This window comes from Aspergillus puulaauensis, chromosome 2 (assembly GCF_016861865.1).
Source record: "Aspergillus puulaauensis MK2 DNA, chromosome 2, nearly complete sequence".
Classification (NCBI taxonomy): domain Eukaryota; kingdom Fungi; phylum Ascomycota; class Eurotiomycetes; order Eurotiales; family Aspergillaceae; genus Aspergillus; species Aspergillus puulaauensis.
Genome location: NC_054858.1, coordinates 2,350,160 through 2,368,257, shown reverse-complemented (window position 1 = coordinate 2,368,257; position 18,098 = coordinate 2,350,160). Strand labels below are relative to the sequence as shown.

Here is an 18,098-nt window from a genome sequence, read left to right as displayed (position 1 = left end):
CCAATGCCTAAACACTTCAACTTCAACTCATTATCTCGTCGGTTTTGTAGAATAGGGGTCACCTGACCAGAGCTTATCATATCTACGACTGTACCGCTGCCGATAAGGCGGGAAAAAAAAAAAATTCAGGATCACAATAATTGAACTGCTACCCCTCATTATTCTCGCGATACTGTTGTTCTAATCTTCAGCTCTTGACAAGGTCTCCAGTCAATTGAAAATATCCTGAACTATTTTCACTAGAAAGCCGCCTCACAACCACCGTGCTGTACACAACCTCCACATACATATATCAACTGCTCTGTGATAACCACGCCTAAAATCCAAGACTATTCTACGCTACAAAGACACTGATAGTGCACCTCACACAAGAAGACGAGCCGACCGAAATATACCTACACAAAAATTCATCTACAATGTCTCAACCACAACAACAACAACCGGCCACCACCACCCCACTACCAGCCGACCAAACCGCCTCCTCCTATCTTGATCTCGGCATAACCCTCGCAATCAATGCCTGGCCATCCCTCACCCTCGCCGTAACAAACAACTGGGGCGGCCCTACCTCCTCTGACAAGCGCGACTGGCTTTGCGGCGCCATATCCGAGATGATTGCCGAGCGATCAGAGACAGATGCCGAGGACCTTGAGGACGTACTGATACAAGTGATGAATGATGAGTTCGATGTCGTTGTGGACGATGAGAGTGCTGGACAGGTAGCGGATCGGATTATGGAGATTCGGACGATGGTGGAGAGAGGCGAGTTTGGGGCCGTTAAAGAGATGTGGGAGGAATGGGAGAGGAAGAGAGCACAGAAAGGGAACGGGGCCGCTGTAGCGGGGTTCCGGAGAGGGGAAGATCAAGAAAATGAGACCGACGACGATGCAGATGATGATGAGGAAGAAGGGGATGTTGATATGGGGGAAGCACCTGCCTTGGTGAGGACACCCAGGGAGAGGACTGAGCCTGAGATTGATGAAGATGGGTTCACGAAGGTGGTTGGCAAGAAGAAGAGGTGAGTCGGTGATGGATGGTTAGATTTAGACATGGAGACTTTGTGATATTCCCCAGATAGACAAGTCTTGCATGGAATAACATCTATTTAATGATTTCGTGGATTACGATACGACCAAAAACGCAAAGGAAGACTTTCCATTTCCAGCAAAAAAAAAAGTAAATCATACGTAAATCTATAGAAAAAGAACCGAACAAAATTCGTCATCATCAACGAGTCTTAAGCCTCGTCCGAGTCATTACTTGGAGGATGCTTGAACTGTCGCCTAGCAACATCATCATGAACATGAACCAATGCCGCTACCGGGAAACCGTTTAGTTATCAATGAGCTTGTTAATCATACCAATGGCAATGGTTTGTCCCTAGAGTGAAAATATGGTTAGCCTGCTGAGCACTTTGATATAAGCAACAAGACAGCGTACCTGATCGCGGAGTGTGAACCGTCCCATTTGACTATAGTCTTCGAATCGTTCAACACAAACGGCACCCGCAGCGCTGGTGATTTCAATGCGTGCAATAATCATTTGACCTTTGCTAGCGAATGGTGGGGGACGTTTGCTCTTTCGTCCAGTGCCGGGTTCGAGCTTATGCAGCAGAGCTGCAACGGTTACTTCTTCTACAGCTGAGTGTACGTGCATAACGCAGTTGAAACCAGCCGTGAGAATACTCTTGAGATCGAGAATCCTGATTTTAGCCTCAAAGGCAGAGACACAGTGGACTGGACGCTTTGGCGAGCACATCACGAAACCAGGAAGGAGATCTTCTTCTTCGACACCCCGAAGACGCATACGTACTTGGTCACCACAAGTGGCCGTCGGAATCTCATCTTCGGTCTCACCATAGAGAGCTGTAATTTCGATCTTTGTGCGGTTAGGCATGATGATGCAGTTTTGGTTCTTCTTGACGACACCGGCTTCAATACGACCCTCAATCATAGTGCCCATATCTCGGTATTTGGCGCTGATTGGCATCATGAAAGGTGCGTTGAGGTTACGCTCGGGCATCTTCATGTCTGTGAGGTATTCGATGAGCGAAGGGCCGCTGTACCAAGGGCAAAGGTCACTAGGAATACGATCCTTAATGCCCAGAGTTCGCTGGGCGGAAATAGGCATGAAAGTAAGATCATCCTTCTTGTAGCCAAGAGCTTCCAAGAATTTCGAAACCTTGACCGTGCACTCTTCAAAACGTGCCTTGCTCCATTCAACTGTTTGGTCATCCATCTTGTTGACTGCAACGACCAGCTTCCTCACACCAGTATTCCTTGCTAGGAGAGCATGTTCTCGGGTTTGGCCGCCCTTTTCGAAACCAGTTTCGTATTCACCCTTTCGCGCAGAGATCACGAGAACACCGACATCAGCCTGGGAAGCTCCGCCAATCATATGGTGTACATAGGACTTGTGGCCAGGGGCGTCGAGAATAGAGAAGCGTCTTTCGACAACACCATCGGGCGTTGGGACATCGACCTTGAAGTGAGCGCGGCCCACCTCGACAGTCTTTCCCTTGGATCGTTCTTCATTGGTCAGATCCAGAGCCCAAGAGAGATACCAGGTCTCTCGACCTGCTTCCTTCGCGTCCCTCTTGTATTTTTCCAGTGTTCGCTCGTCAACCATTCCGGTAACGTAAAGAATAGAGCCACCAAGAGTGGATTTTCCAGCATCGACGTGGCCAATGAATACAATGTTCACGTGTTCCTTCTTTTCACCATAAATTTCCTTCAACGTTTGCTCATCAACATCAGCAGCTTGTTCCATCGCGACAGCGTTTGCATCACGCTTCTCCTTGGCACTCTCGCCTCGGGAGGGACTCGACCGGCCAGGGCTGCCCCGCCCTGACGGAGTGGGAGATGATTTTCCACCAGCAGCTGCCTTTTGTTCCGCCTTCTTTTCTGTCTTATCGATGGCCTTGGTGGCTGTTACCTTAGAAGCAGCCTCAACAGCCGCGGGGCCCTTGGATTCGCCAAGAGATCCTGAGTCGGAGGAGGGGGTGTTTGATGCCGGTGCGGGGGTACCAATAGAGAGGACTTTCGTTTTCGGAGCTGCGGGGGAATTGCTGGCACCACCGATACTCAAAACCTTGGCCTTGGGGACGGTCGTGTTTGCGGCAGCGGGTTTTGGTGCAGATTGAGCGGGAGCGGCCTGGCGAGGCTGCTGAGCGAATTGCTGTTGTTGTTGATAGCCACCGTAGCCCTGGTTATAAATCTGGTTGTAACCGCCAGGTTGCTGGCCGTAGGCCTGTTGGTCGTATCCGCCGTAGGCTTGTTGCTGACCGTACTGACCATACTGCGGGAAGCCACCGTATTGTTGAAACTGCTGTCCAGGTACGAAAGCCGCTGCTCCGGGCTGGAACGAGGCAACGCCGGGGTGGAAAGATGGAGCTTGAGCCTGGGGGCGTGATTGTGCGTTGTTCAGGTTCACGCCTTCCGTTTGCCTGGAGAGTTCATCCTCCCAGGAATCGGGGGTCTGGTTAGCCATGCTCGAAACGTCAAGATGTTTAGCAAGACAAGCGCTCGAACTGGACAACAAAAACGAGGGAGAAGGAGGGTATAAATAATGAGCCTAAAGAGAGGATGAAGGAGGGGGGTTTCCCAAGCAAGTTTAGTGAGGCTGCGGATTTTGCACCGATGACTCAGCTGGATTTCTTCCCCGCCTTACGCAGGGCAGTGCTATTGAGGCGTCAAAAGAACATTCTATGCGGCTTTTTGCCCAATCTACGCCTAATTACAGGATGGGTTAGAGCTTGCGTCACTCAGGGGCAGATAACACTTATTTTGTCCGGCATTGAATGACTCAATGGTACCTGATTGCTTTAAGGCATAAATGTGACTCTATACCAGCCACAGTGGCTTGTTATCGATAAGGCTCAGGGGCCGCCACAGCTAACATCCCACTTGAGAAACACCTTTGTTCCTTAACATTTCCCTAGCATCTTGAAGTATGGTGGATTCAAATATTAACAAGTCCGTAATACCAGTATGGACACATTCTTAACCCGCGTAAGTTTCCCCCTCAGCATCATAGTAAGACATGCAAGGAGCACGAGCTAACTTGCTTTACAGCTCACGCAGCAGGCAATGAACTATGCGATTCGGTATATACACCTCTTTTGTTGTTGCTTCGCCATGCCGCATAAATTTCGGCTATACAGAGTATGGATATACGCTGACACTTTGTGACAATAGCTCGGGTATCACTATCACAGCTAGCTACGCAATCCGCCAGTCATCGAGATTATTGAAAGTACGTGGACACGCTTTGCCTAATACCAGCTAAAAACATGTTAATTCGATTAGAATGTCGAGAAAAGTGCGGAAAGAGATGAGCTTCTTGCACTTCAACAGAGGCTCGAAAGCAAGGTCCAAGTTTGTTCGCCCTCCACCTTTTATGGAACCCGTGGCTGACTATGGTGACAGGTCGTCTCGCCAGCAATTGACATGATCGAGTTGATGTGAGTGACAAGATGGGTTGCGCATCTAATTGTTAGTTTATTACTAACTTGTCCAGCGCTGCGCGTGGCAATACGTCTCTAGAGTCTGCAGTTTCCCTCACCAAGTCCCTCCGGCTGGATATTCAGTCACTAGGCCAGCGGCTAGCTACTGCGGCTCAATCTGAAGAGCAGATTCAGAAAGGGGGGAAAACTTCGCGAGACTTCTCGAGAAGCAAAGAACTGATCATTCTTATCATCCAAGATATAAAGAGGCTTCTAGTTCGAATCGAAGATGCGGTCCCGCTTATGAATTTGGCTATCACGACTTCGGGGGCCAAGCTGTCCACTAACCTTCCCTCCACGATATCACCTTCCCGATTGTTACAGGCGAGCACATTTCTCACTGCTGGTGACACGCAGTACTCCCTTTCCCCATCACAAGCAGTTCAAATTGGCCCCACTTTCACTGTATCAGTGTACATGCTTTTTGCAAGTCATCTCCGCCCTCATGATGAAGAAAGTATTCGCGAAACGACATGGAAGGAGGTCATGCATAAGGCCCGCTTAAAATTACGGCGAGTCCCAATGGACATGGCAATCCTTCCAGAAAATCGGCCGCGGATGCTGCAACTTCCTGCAGAGGGGAGAATCGACGAGTATGCCTATCAAATTCTGATGGTAGAGGACCTAGATGATGGAAGGGTTCATACATTCAATGAAACCGAACCTCAACCTCAGGGTTATGAGGAGATCGACGCTGCAGGGATTCGTGACATTATACCCATCCATCAGATCTCCAAAATATTTTATGCGGACACTGGCAAGATTCTTAATATCAGCACCGACGGCGAAACAAATAACCCGGTCCTCTTGTTGAAACGAGACACGAATGCCATTCCACCGCGACGTATGGTTGAACGAGATATGGCTGGCTCTGACGCCGCAACTGAACCAGATCATGACGAAGTGGACGAAGTGCAGGCGCAATTGGATGCCCAGTTGATCGGGTCCAACTCGACCTCCCCAAGTCCTAGCTTCCATGAAAGCTCCATCCCCGAGGAGTGGAGATTGCCCAAAGATCTTGATCCGGAGTGGATTGCTTTGGAGGTTTACAACGAGGATGATGAATCAGAAACTGAGTCGGATGAAGAAGTCTCAAGGTCCCCCGACTCTAGGAAGATGGCGCAACTCTCCATGAATTCGGACAGCAAAACTCCCCACACATCCTCCCCGCGACCAGAAAAGTCCCAAGGCACGAATACAGTTTCAAATCCTCTCTTCAATAATATCCGCACCTCTCTCTCACTCCTCGAAACGCTTCTGCGCCTGACCTCCCTCCAACAATTCCAACAGCTATCGCATCTATCAATCAGTGATGAGCTGCTCAACTTTTTCTTAGAAGAGTCTGCAACTACCGGTGCCGGAGGAGACGAGCAACATCGTCAACGCCTACGGGCTGACGCAAGGCGAAGGGTAGGCTGGGACCCCTATGATGAAAGCCCAGTAAAGCGACGAGGGGAAGACTATCAGTCCACTGCAATGCCGGAAGGTGCCTCAATCGGATACTCTCGAGAGCCGAGCGAAGTCCCATATACACCGACGGAGAGAATTCCGGGATATCAGCTTCGCTCGAGGGAGGGCACACCGGAAACTCCTTCACAGGCGAGACGGTCTGTTTCGAGAACGCGTGATCTGAGGCCGAATAATGGAACGCGAGGTTCCCCAGCACGTACAGACGAGTAACAGAGAAGGGGATCACCTCTTGGTCTCTAGTTTATTAATATATTTTGCTCTAATGGCATTTCCGAGATGTGATGAATGTGATGAATGTGATAGAGGGTTCCTTGCTCAGGATTGGTCTTGAAATTTAAATTACTCTAGATTCACTGCCATCAACATATTGATGGAATGCCTGCTCTTGAGTTTTTCAGACATTCTTGGTAGTAGTGTAAATTCAAAGTGAGCAACCAGGGGACGTAGACTGCGAACCTAGTATCAAATGATCATCGCTAAGTAGAGAGATACATGGCAGAGCACAAATAACGAACATGGAAACCCTAGAACGCCTTATTTAGCACAGAGAAAGGAGCAAAAAAGCCGACAACTAGCCCAACTCCTTGTATCCCGCCTAGTTGCATCTCTCGGACCATCCAGTGGCTGGAGTAGAAATAACTAAATCGGGACTGAATACATCGATATTACTTGGCGCTGGCGGTAAATGCACACTGGCCTGCACGAAATGTTTGATGGAAAACCAGACTCCTACTCCCAATCATCATCGCTGTCATCGTCCTTGGATTTCTCTCTAGGGCTAGCGGGAGTTCGACTAGTGGCACCGCTGACGAGATCGTAGCTGGACTCGCTGTCGGGTTGCGAACCCTGGTCATTCGATCGACGGGGCTCGTTGGGTTTCAGGGTGTTGGATTCTGTAGAGGCTGGAGGGGCAGCATCCTTGCTGCTCTTGGCCTTGTCCGAGACCTGGGGAGTCGAAGGAGAGTCGGTATCATCGTCAGAGTCGTCATCCCAACCAACTTCTTCCTCTTCCTTGGCGTTGGCACCTGCAAAGATGAGAGAACGATGTTAGCCGAGGGAAATCCTAAGTAATTATCTTGGAAGGTGCGTGGCCATACCCTTGAGTAGCTCCTTCCTCTTCTGCTCCTCGGTTTCGATAACAAGACGGAGGAAATAATACCGAGACCAGAAATCCGTGTACTGCACCTTCTCCGGGACAAGCTTCTCCATTGCGGTGCGCAATTCAGGGTACTTTTCCAGATCCGCAGCAATAGACCCAGTTTTCTCATCGATGTTGAATGATTTTTGGAACTCGGGCCACTTGTCACTAGCAGGATCCTTGAGGAAGCTCTCGAGGGTCGTGTGGATGACATGAAGCTGAGCTTCAAAACGTGTAGCATGAATAACCCTCTTGCCTTCAGCATCTTTGCTCTCGAACAGCATCTTCGAGCCCGACTCCTCCTCCGGGGGCACGATTGTAACAGCCTCTCGTAATTTCTGCGTGATATTCATTCCGAACCGCATAATCGCCTCGTCTGCAGCTTCCTCTGCCTTCTCAATCTCTTTCAGCCGTCGAGCCGCCTCCGCCTTGAAGCGAGTGAGAAAGCTGTCGCCGGCAGCAGCCTTCTGGTCGCCGCCATCTTTCTGCTGTTCTGTCTTCGAGGGATATTCGGCGCTGGATTCAGTAGGTGTCAGGGAGCCGTCTGTTGTACCTTGTTCAGTGGTGCCTAACGCTGTGCCGAGTGATAAGCCCCTCGTCCGCCCAACAAGACTTTCTTTGAGATCGGAGAAACCCTTGACAGCTTCCTCACTAGCCGCGGCGTATTCCTGTCGAGCGCCTTCGTAGTAAGTCTCTCCCTGCTTGCGGACGGTGCCCCAGATATCACCCAGGCGTGAGCCCCAGGGGCTTGCGGAAAAGGCACGGAAAGTCTCCTGCAGCTCGGTGTTCAGGTCGACGGCCGGTTCGTTGGACTTGGACGCATCCTCCTGGGACCCTCCGTTCTTGGTTTGATCGTTGGAGAAAAGATCTCCCTGGACGTGATCGTATATATCCATAGCTCCGTGTTGTTGTATGGGAGGGGGAAATGGTGGGTGTGATGAGTATCCATAATCCACAGTCCTCTTGGCACTCCGCAAGCGCCTTTCGTTTCCGGGTCTACGATGCGCCGATCACCGAGGACAAAGAAGTATGCAATAAGCATTGGGGATTTTCTGGTGTTCATTGTTTGATAGTTGTCGTCAAGTCTTAAATCTAATGCTATATATGATCTGGGTATAATTATGTATCTGGTAAGCTGTACGGCTCCCCTAAACTGTCCTGACTACTCATCCAGAACGGTAAGGGAACACTCTCCATGACGCTGGATGTCAAGATTTGGCTTCTGGTCAACATCCCTCGCGGCGCAGAATCCTGGCCTACTGTTCTCTGTCTATGAGCGCGGTCTACTGCTTGTGAAGACTCAACTTGCACCACGGCATCCAAAGCGGCGGGGGCACGCCTTTTCATGGATGTACCGTCGTCATCGCGTGCAACTGGTGAAGATCCGGGAATGACCTCCGTAGGTATTTCGTTCGCATCTTGAGATTCTGCTTGGTATTCGTCCGTATATTGGGTCTGGCACACCATTTGGCGCTTAGACTCCGGACGAGCTTTCATTGGTGACGATGAGGGAGACGGTGTCAGAGTGTGCAGGCCATTAGATTCATTCGGGAATAGCTCGGCCATTTTTTGCGTATTGATCGTAGGTACAGGTTCGAGTGGAAATTGGGTGGCAGGGTGGAGTCTCTGGTAACATATTGATGCGTCGGATAGAAGATTCGACTCGGGGGGATAAGACCCGGAGTCCATTCCTTGGTCGGGTAGTGGTGGGGCCGGGAGTTCTTGAGACTCAGTATTGGGGGGATTAGAGTCATCTTCAGATTGCGTTTCATAGTTGGCGTTAGAAGCATTTCCGTTCCTGAATGAGCTCGGAAAATCTAGCAATTCGTCGCCTGAGTCGCCATCATCTGACTCTGCATCAGTCTCATACACAACTGTTCGTTGCAATGGACCCGGGTGTTGTCTGGAATCGGGTGTATTCGTGGCAGTATCACTGGGAAGACTGGGAGGCTCATTGGATTCTGTTGTATCCTTAGCCGTATCCAATCGAGACGGTGGCAAGCACGGTGAAATTAAGTGGCCAAGTGAAGGCTTCCCATCGGCACACGCAATTTGTGGACTCCTAGACGGATCCCTTTGGTCAATCGGGCCTCGTGATTCCTCTTTGATAAAGGGTTCATTAGGGGATTTCAAGGCTCGTGCTTTAGGCGATCGAGTTGCGCTGCGGAATTGAGAAGATGTGATGAACGCTATACCAGGACTATCGGGCGACTGCGAGGAGGGTATTTCGGTTCTTGTGGACTTTCGTGGTGTGACTGGGGAGCCTTGAACTTTCTTCTGCAAATTGCCTTCCGTTTCATGTAGGCCCTTTCCCTCAGAGCTGGGGCTTAACTTTCTCCTCTTTTGCTTGCTTGAAGGTTCAGAAATGTATGTCCCCTGTAGCGGCAAGGCATCGGCTTTGTCCGTATTGGCCGTTTGGCGTTTAGGGTGCTTCTTTTTCGGAGTTATATATGCGTATTCCAGCTTCACATCTTCGTCAGGTTCAACCAGTACTCGCTGCACATAGTTCATTTGCGTCAAAGTCCTGTCATCCTTTTGGGGGGGCTTGTCTTTCATATTGCCACTTTTCCTGCGCCCTTTACCTGAGGGCCCCCCACCCTGGATAGAGACATTTTCCTGCCTTAAAGGGGCGGGATCAGATTTGACGCGACGGCCTTTTTTAGCTCGCGAAGTAGATGGTGGTCTGTAGTCCACATTGCGGTTGTTGCCTTGTTCATCATCATCGTCCTCGATCTCAATCACCTCACGGGCGTTCTTTTCAGAGTCATCGATGTAATTGAAATCTTCATCAGACTCATCTTGCTGAGATACCGTCACAAAGTCGATTTGTGTCAACGTCGTTTGATCCGTGGAGGAATTACTGAATGATAGTGTCGAATCCGTCGAGCGAGTCGAAGTTGAAGTCGGGCCTGATGTATTCGCGAAGGAGCCCAGTCGAGCCGGCGCTCGCTTCAACTTGCTCGCCGACGCAGGCTTATTCGGTGTGCGGAATCGGTCTTGAATTGTGCTCGTCACCGCCTCTCTATCGCCTTGTCCCATCGCAATTCAAACAATCAAGGAGTATTTCGGGTGGTTTCAGGGCTAGTCATGGGCCTGGTTATTGCTGTCGGTCGGATGGTAGATGGAGTTTGTTAGAACATAGGCAACCGTTCATTATGGCTCGGTTTGAGGTGCGGCTTTGTGGTACCTAGGAGTTGCCGGAGGTTGGATTGCTGATTTGCCAGAACGCGTCGGACGCGTTAAGTGGGTGGTCGTGCCAGCTGCAGCCTGAGGCCGGAATTTCCTAAACTGGAAGTCTATAAGTTGTCGAGGCGAGGCACAGGGCTCTCGCTTTCCACTCTGAAGAACCAAGGAGGAAACTAGAGAGGCTATAAGAGATTGTTACAACTAAGGAACGCTTTTTATCTACAAACAACCGAATATTATTCTCGGATCTACATCACTGGCTTACCGCAGGCACGCGGCCACCTCGGTACTACGTCCGACTAGCGCATTCGAGTACTCGTGGATCATATCAACTACAGCATATCCTGAATGGTATGATTTGTTCCCTGAATCTAGTCAATAGGTTATTGTATACAGACACCAAAGGTATGAATTCGGCGGCGATTATTTGCATTGTGATACTTAGGTAATTGGTGTGTGCGTCATGGTGACGACGTTATACCATTGGAGCTGCATCTTATGAAGCCCAGCGAGAATCCTCAAGGCACCGCTTCAATACTACTTATGCCCAGAAACTACCATTGGTTTGGACAATGTTTTCGAGAATAGTACGACCGAAGGGATCACTTGCCTCTTTCCGACCTCGGGTGCAAGTCCAACCCGGCATCAGGCGTCGATTCTTGGCCAATGTTGCCAATATAGAAGACATCCCTAGTGTAAGTGGTTACATCCGCAGTACTCGGGAAAACCAGATGTCTGACTCTAGGGGTAGGAGGACGACAGAGCGTTTAGTGTTCCGATTTCAGAAGACAGTTATGAAACCTATAACTTCGATCCGCCGCCGTATTCTATAGAAACAACAAAGAATCAGCTCAAGCAATTATACCATGATATGGCCATGATCAGGTCTGTGACATATGCCTTACACACGCTTCCATATCGGCTAATACGATAATTGTAGGCGGATGGAGCTGGCAGCCGACAGCCTGTACAAGGATCGAAAAATACGAGGATTTTGCCACTTATCAACTGGTCAGGAAGCCGTTGCTGTGGGCATAGAACATGGTATGACGCGCGAAGATAAGCTTATAACCGCTTACCGGTCTCACGGGATGACACTGATGCGAGGTGGAACTGTGAAATCAATTATTGCGGAACTCCTCGGTCGCCGGGCTGGCATATCATTCGGAAAAGGGGGTTCAATGCACATGTTCTGCGAGAGCTTCTTCGGAGGGAATGGAATCGTAGGGGCCAGTGTTCCCCTTGGGGCCGGGATAGCATTTGCTCAGCAATACAATGACAAGCCGAACGTGACGATAAATTTGTTCGGAGACGGAGCTGCGAACCAAGGACAGGTACATGAGGCGTTCAATATGGCGAAATTGTGGGATCTACCGGTCATTTTTGGCTGTGAAAGTAAGCCACCCAGTACCAGTTCATACCTTGTTTTGTTTTGTTGCCTTTGGATAATGCTAAACATACGCTGTGCATAGATAACAAGTATGGGATGGGAACATCTGCTGAACGATCTTCAGCATCGACAGAGTATTATAAGCGTGGACAGTATATCCCGGGTCTGCGAGTCGATGGCATGGATGTTCTTGCGGTGCTTTCAGCCATCAAGCACGGAAAGGAATATGTTCAAGCCGGCAATGGACCATTGCTGTACGAATATGCCACTTACCGGTTCGCTGGGCACTCTATGTCGGATCCTGGGACCGCATATCGATCTCGCGAGGAGTTGAAGGCAGAGCGTGAAAACGATCCAATTTCCAGTTTCCGTGCAAAGTTGATCAACTGGGATGTGTTCTCGGAGGACCAGGCCAGAGAAATTGATCGATCCGTTCGGAAGAAGGTCAATGACGAAGTGGCAGAGGCAGAGGCGTCGCCTGAGCCCGAGCTCAACGCAGACATTCTTTTTGAGGATACCTATGCTCGTGGCAGTGAACCAAGACAGCGACGAGGAAGGACGATTGACGAAACATATTACTCAGGTTAAAGTGCCCGTGATTTCTTGTATGCTAGCCTGAAGCGCACCGTCAACAATAATGAAGAATAATCTTGAACGATGATGTTGAGATCATGAGGTAGTGGAGGAGCTGTCTTCGTATGGATGTTTGGATGCTAGTTTGAGCAATTGCAGTTGGGTTGCGATGTGCAGTACGTAGCAGTGCAACAAACACATACTTGCTACATACACTCCCTCTGGAGTGCAGTGAATTCCCTGGTGGAAAGCAATATCCAAATCTCACGCCATCATCCGGTGAGGGTGAGCGATGGGTGGAGAATGCGGGTATACGAATGTGGGCTTGCTAGAAAAGAGGAAAAGAGCCCAGCTTGGTCACAAGAAGTACTAATCCCGATGAGGAAGGACACATTTCCCCCAACACTCTTGCCTCATGCCTGGGCCTCAGGGCCTACGCCTATCATTTGTCTCCATTGCTGATTCCGGGGCCCTGTCGTCGATTTTCCCGTTCCAGTCTGAAGATCAGCGCGCAGCATCGTCAGGGTATACGGAGGGCTGCTACGGAGTACTATTATTGGACATTATCCCTGTGACTGACAACCACTCGTGTCAAATAGAGATAGTTGCGGCGCAAAGCTCAGCTTGCTCTCCTTAAGCCTCGAGGTAGAATGCTTGCTGTTTGCTGTCATTCTCAGTCTTATCCTTCAACCAAAGGCTCTGCCGTTCCAAGGAAATCCCAGGTGTCTTCTTGTTGGTCCTCGAACTACTCGGTTTGCACAATCCAGTCTGTTCTGTGAGTATTGCTTCATCTTAAAAGACTCTGGGGTCTGATAATAGGCCCACAGTCCTCACATTGAGGGAGCAGAAACCGGCCAATTGCCTTCTTCAGCTGGCTACATCTTTTTTTGTGGTGATAACCCTTCGATTCAGGTCATGAGGTCGTGCTCAGACTCAGTTGTTCCAAACCCCATATAATTTCCTTGTGGTGTGCAAATGACGATATGGCTGAATCAAGGTAGGACATCTGAACACCCATTAATGCTAGAGTAGAAGTGGTCGTGTGAATTCCGACCTATATGGTCATCACTGCACAACTGGGGCTACGATAGAGTCTTGTGGCTGGGCCTTTTCGGTTGCCTTCGTCTAGATGTATTTCGGAAATTTTCCAGTTTTTCTTCATATGATCCAGCCCGATGTTTTCCGGAGGGCCCAAACGTGCTCGTTCAATTGGTTTCCAATATTTGTCAAACCGATCCAGTCACGAGTGTACTTACAGTGGCTGCAGAATCCAGGATCTTAACCGACGGCCGCACACACAAATTTTCCGCCAATATCAGCCCAACACGTAGCATTAATTTGCGCTTCAAACATGGTGCACGTTCATTGAACCAGGCCAAATGGTCGGCCCATTTAGTCATCATCAAAGCCTCAGTTATCAGGGAGTAACCGGGGCCCCCAGGCTTCCTGTATTATTCGAGGTTAGGCCAGGACCGAGGGTAAGGCGAATGCAGTTGCTAACTTGTTATACATGATGTTTCAGCTTTGCCAAGTTTAGGGAGCAGCCTGCTAATAGGGAGCATTTCTTCGTGCGTACTCTACACATAGTTTGCGCGTGATATGATTGATATGAAACCACAGGGACGGCCGATTTATACTACCACTCATATATGCAATTGGTGATAGCGGAAAAATACGCGCATTGGAAAAAAAGTTCGTCCCATCGCACCCCGTCTACGGGGGCGAACATGCAGTTTATGCCCATTTGCCCTGGCAATACAGCTCCAAGGCGGCTCTAACTCAGTCTTGCCACTATTTTCATCTGGCTGTGGAGGTATCAGCTTCCATTTTCTTTGGCTGGACTCTGTCCTCGGGCTCCCCGGGCCACTCTACGGATCATTTATGTCATTTAGACATCCCGCGCTACAGTAGCCGCATACTTAAAGCTATTGATAGCTCGGACAACGAGATGCCAAGTTCCCATGACCACATATGAGCAGTACGTACTTCGTTTGGACCGGATAGTGAGATCGACAAGCGGCAGACGCCGACGAACCTCTTCTGGAGTCAAGTGAGGAGTACCGATCTTGGCCTACCGGGATATACCTTGTTGGCCACGACGGTCGCATGCACTATTCATCCGCAGTCAATGCAGAAATATTGCATTGCACCAACCCAAAACCGTCTTCATACGAACTCATGATTAACACCACCTAGGTTGAACCTGTCTGCTCTCCAGGCAACGGGAGCGGAGCCAGACGGGAATTTCGAGGGCATAAAGTGGGTCGAGTTCCGACAGTCTGGATACGGACCGCAGCTCCGTTATAATTGGACCAGTTACCACTGCAGCTTCAGGAAATCCTCCTGCAAGAAATAAGCATTTATGGGCCTTGGGAATTATTGAGGCGCCTTCAAATTATGTTTTCTGGCCTGAGGCAAGAAGGTGTGCTCATGACAGGGGATCAACCAAGTTGTGGTGCGTTGGCTGCATTAAATTCTGACTTTGGCTCATGCTATATAAATTACGGAGTATTCGGGACTCGGGAGGAGCTCAGCGGCCAGCCCAGCCGAGCGGATATTTAAGGGAGCGATCCATGGATCAGAATTTCCGGCAGCATGGCACCGCCGCCATTGGGTCCCGGTTTCTGCTGAAGATCGTCCCATATTTTACCTCTTGTACCACTATAGTACTGTACCGCATGAATACTCCTGCAAGCCCATACCGCTAGAAACCGCCAACATCCCTATTGAGTAATAGCCTTTGCTTCCATCTTCCTCTTTGACTAACACTTATGCGAGTCGGCCGCCTGGGGGGTCCGAGGCGTGGAAGTCGAGGTGCGTCAGGCATGTGCTGGTTGTCTGACGGGGCCAGCGAAGACTTTCGAGAAATTCGCGGGCTCCAGTCTGTGTGACGTTAACTTTGCTTTTCTTTCCCCCCAAACCCTATTCTGGGATCCCTCACTTGCCGTTGTTCGGCGCCCCAAAAATAAGGAGCCCGCTCGGAAACACGACGTCGACACTCGAACACGCCTATCCCAGTAGTCTGGATTCTGGAACGGGCGCCTGTGCTTGTCCTACAAGAAGATTTGAGCAGGGATTGAGAGGGGCTAGCACAAAAAAATTAAAAAATAGAACAAAAATAGAATAAGAAAAAAAAAAAAAAAACAAAGAAAAAGGGAAAATGTCCGGGTATCCCCAGTTATCAGGGAATTTGTTAATATTCATGTATCATTTCCCTTCGTGCTATTTACTCATCTAATTCAAAACAACAAAGACACCTGCAGAATATGGATGCCCTTTTCTGAATTATATAATTTCCTGCGTTTAAAGCGGTACTTTGTCCGATGCGGGCAATGTGGGCACCCCGGCGCACCAAAATAATCAAATTCAAATCCAATGTAGCGGGGATGCTAATGCTTGAGAGATCCTTAGTCCTTGGAGGGTCTCTTATCTTTACGGTAGCCCCGTTCTCGTCAAATGGCGCTGCAGGAAAGAAAACTCCCCGGCAGGGTTTATTTGGAATAACCATCACAATACATTGGGTCTTCCAAATTACATGCAAAATGTACTGCAGTGCCTTCTGCTGCAAACCTGGAGGATGTCATTGTTAATGTTGCGTGATGCGGTGCGATCGACCGCCCGAACCACCTGCCCGGGACGGTGTTTCTTGACACATCTGGGCGGCTGTAACCATTCCGCCTGCACAAGCACTGACCTCGCAACAGCCAGCTGGGTCCATTTTCTTTGGATGCAGGATCCAAGCCATCCAATTGATTAAACCTCCGCATGAGGCAGAAAGCCCCTAATTATGCCCGGCATTCTCAGCGGAGTCAGCGACTCGGCACGAATAATGACAGGCAATTTGGGCCATTCACCACCTGCTGCTCTCTTCTAAGTTCCCACACTTTCTCTCGCACCCCTTTCCCTTTGGTACGCCTTTCCTATTCCAAATCAACACAGCAGTCCCGTTTTATTATTGGCGATAGTTTTAGGTTAGAACTGAGTTTCCAAGGTTGCGACTAAAGCCAAAACTTAATCCAGCCTGTCGGGTTCAGCATCAAAAAAAGGAAAAGACTGCCACTTCCACACGCCCCCATTAGCACCTACCCACTTCCCCTCCTTCGTCAACTCCGTATGGCGAGTAGCGTCGCCAGAGAAAAATAATAAAAATGCAGCTTCCGAGTGCCTGGACTAGGCCTTCTTTAAATATACTCTCTCAGCCCGTCAAATGAGAGACCCTGAAAATTCGTATCTGTCTAGCTTTGACTCGCCTGCAACCCGGCATATTACAAACTTTTTATACACTATTTCTAACGACCGAGTGCCCATACGCCCAAATCTAATTACTTCCCTATTTGTCCTTGAAACTTTTATCCAATTCATACTTTCGGCCCATCACCCATCTCCATACGACTGCCGTTCCCACTCACCCCCACATCGCAATACACCTGCTGCGGAAGCCAAATGCCCAGGTCCACCAGAACGACGGGTGGAAGACATCCTGTAAGCTAAAATTCCCTCTCCTATACGGCCCATATTTGGTTATCGGAGACTGTTTAAGCTCTTCCTCTGCTCCTTGCTCCCTCCCCCATCCGATCCCTGTAAAATTTCCGTTTTCCGGTTTTGAATGGTTACTTATACAACATGTCACAGGAATCTAATCGAGAATAGTAAGTTGCCGATTTCCGCTCTCTTATCATGTTAAATTATTTTGAAAGGCAGCATCGACACCCTGTCTTTGGTTGGGTTTATGCTGAATGCCCGACTCTAGTGACACGCAGTCATTAACTGCGAGTGTAACCGAATACCCCATTGAAAATGGCAGAACATACCACAGATACCATGAAGGCTGTGCGTGTATCCCCCATTCGCTGTGCAAGAACCTCCTGATAGCTAACTGAGGACAACAGCATATGTATACCCTAATGATGAGCGGGAACTAGATCGTCTGGACATGCAGCATCACATTTGTAAAATGTTAATGGGAGAGCGCTTATTCTTTGCTCCCTTAATAAACCCCCAGCTTATTCTGGACATCGGTACTGGTTCTGGGATATGGCCTATAGAGATTGGTAAGTTCAATTCTAGCCCTTCCGTGTTTCCAGGCTACAGAGTTTCTCATCGTCTCTCCCTACACAGCGCCCCTCTTCCCACATGCCCAAATCACAGGGACTGATCTTTCTCCTTGCCAACCAAATGAGGTTCCCGAGAATGTCCACTTCATTGTCGACGATATAACAGAAGACGAGTGGCTATGGGACCGCAATTCCATCGACTTCATTCACACAGGACACCTTTCAGGGGCGTTGCCCTCATACAAAGACCTTATACGGAAGATGTACAGCCACCTCAAGCCTGGCGGTTGGGCTGAGATTCACGAATTTGATACAATGGTGAAGTCTGACGACGGAACATTGCCACCACTAGACGAGTCCAACTTCAGCACATACCCATTCCAAGACTGGCTTGATCTGCAAATACAATCAGGCCACGCGACCAACCCTCCGAGGCAATTCCGAGTAGCGCACCGTCTTGGCCGTGGAATGAGAGAACTCGGCTTCGTTGATGTCCAAGAACGCATTTTCAAAGCGCCTGTGAATCCATGGCATCCCGATCCGCACCTACGTAGCGTTGGCCAGTGGATGGAGACGAATGTCTTAGAAGCTTTGTCGGGGTGGTCATATAAACCTTTGCTTATATTGGGGTGGTCCAAGCCGGAGATTGAAGTCTTCTTGGTTAATGTTCGACGGAGCATCCAGAACCGTAATGTCCATGCTTATTTTAATTTTCATGTCATAATAGGAAGGAAACCACATCCTGGGGAACGAGTAAGATGAATTCAAACTGCCTTCCCTGGT

The 18,098-nt window shown here is 49.4% G+C and overlaps 7 protein-coding genes across 7 annotated transcripts; 4 read left to right on the top strand and 3 right to left on the bottom strand.

Annotated features, from left to right (window-relative positions):
- Nucleotides 1-416: 416 nt before the first annotated feature.
- Nucleotides 417-1,022, top strand: APUU_20986A (pre-rRNA-processing TSR2 family protein; the record flags this gene model as incomplete). The annotated part of the gene is made up of 1 exon (XM_041699688.1): nucleotides 417-1,022. The coding sequence occupies one exon, from the start codon at nucleotides 417-419 to the stop codon at nucleotides 1,020-1,022; it is 606 nt and encodes a 201-aa protein (XP_041552748.1).
- A 310-nt stretch (nucleotides 1,023-1,332) lies between these two features.
- SUP35 (translation termination factor GTPase eRF3) lies at nucleotides 1,333-3,489 on the bottom strand (the record flags this gene model as incomplete). Its single annotated transcript, XM_041699687.1, has 2 exons — nucleotides 1,333-1,380; nucleotides 1,441-3,489. 2 exons carry the CDS (start codon nucleotides 3,487-3,489, stop codon nucleotides 1,333-1,335), a joined length of 2,097 nt encoding a protein of 698 aa, XP_041552747.1.
- Nucleotides 3,490-3,989: 500 nt separating this feature from the next.
- Nucleotides 3,990-6,184, top strand: APUU_20984A (RanGTP-binding protein; the record flags this gene model as incomplete). The annotated part of the gene is made up of 6 exons (XM_041699686.1): nucleotides 3,990-4,010; nucleotides 4,074-4,105; nucleotides 4,197-4,254; nucleotides 4,308-4,376; nucleotides 4,428-4,462; nucleotides 4,519-6,184. The coding sequence occupies 6 exons, from the start codon at nucleotides 3,990-3,992 to the stop codon at nucleotides 6,182-6,184; spliced, it is 1,881 nt and encodes a 626-aa protein (XP_041552746.1).
- Nucleotides 6,185-6,703: 519 nt separating this feature from the next.
- On the bottom strand, nucleotides 6,704-8,008 carry APUU_20983S (BSD domain-containing protein; the record flags this gene model as incomplete). The annotated part of the gene is made up of 2 exons (XM_041699684.1): nucleotides 6,704-6,999; nucleotides 7,072-8,008. 2 exons carry the CDS (start codon nucleotides 8,006-8,008, stop codon nucleotides 6,704-6,706), a joined length of 1,233 nt encoding a protein of 410 aa, XP_041552745.1.
- Nucleotides 8,009-8,231: 223 nt separating this feature from the next.
- On the bottom strand, nucleotides 8,232-10,151 carry APUU_20982S (uncharacterized protein; the record flags this gene model as incomplete). Its single annotated transcript, XM_041699683.1, has 1 exon — nucleotides 8,232-10,151. One exon carries the CDS (start codon nucleotides 10,149-10,151, stop codon nucleotides 8,232-8,234), a length of 1,920 nt encoding a protein of 639 aa, XP_041552744.1.
- A 719-nt stretch (nucleotides 10,152-10,870) lies between these two features.
- Nucleotides 10,871-12,276, top strand: APUU_20981A (putative pyruvate dehydrogenase E1 component alpha subunit; the record flags this gene model as incomplete). The annotated part of the gene is made up of 4 exons (XM_041699682.1): nucleotides 10,871-10,993; nucleotides 11,050-11,183; nucleotides 11,239-11,693; nucleotides 11,771-12,276. 4 exons carry the CDS (start codon nucleotides 10,871-10,873, stop codon nucleotides 12,274-12,276), a joined length of 1,218 nt encoding a protein of 405 aa, XP_041552743.1.
- Nucleotides 12,277-16,704: 4,428 nt separating this feature from the next.
- APUU_20980A (class I SAM-dependent methyltransferase) lies at nucleotides 16,705-18,077 on the top strand (the record flags this gene model as incomplete). Its single annotated transcript, XM_041699681.1, has 5 exons — nucleotides 16,705-16,743; nucleotides 16,894-16,910; nucleotides 17,012-17,091; nucleotides 17,151-17,312; nucleotides 17,380-18,077. The coding sequence occupies 5 exons, from the start codon at nucleotides 16,705-16,707 to the stop codon at nucleotides 18,075-18,077; spliced, it is 996 nt and encodes a 331-aa protein (XP_041552742.1).
- Between the last annotated feature and the right edge of the window lie 21 nt (nucleotides 18,078-18,098).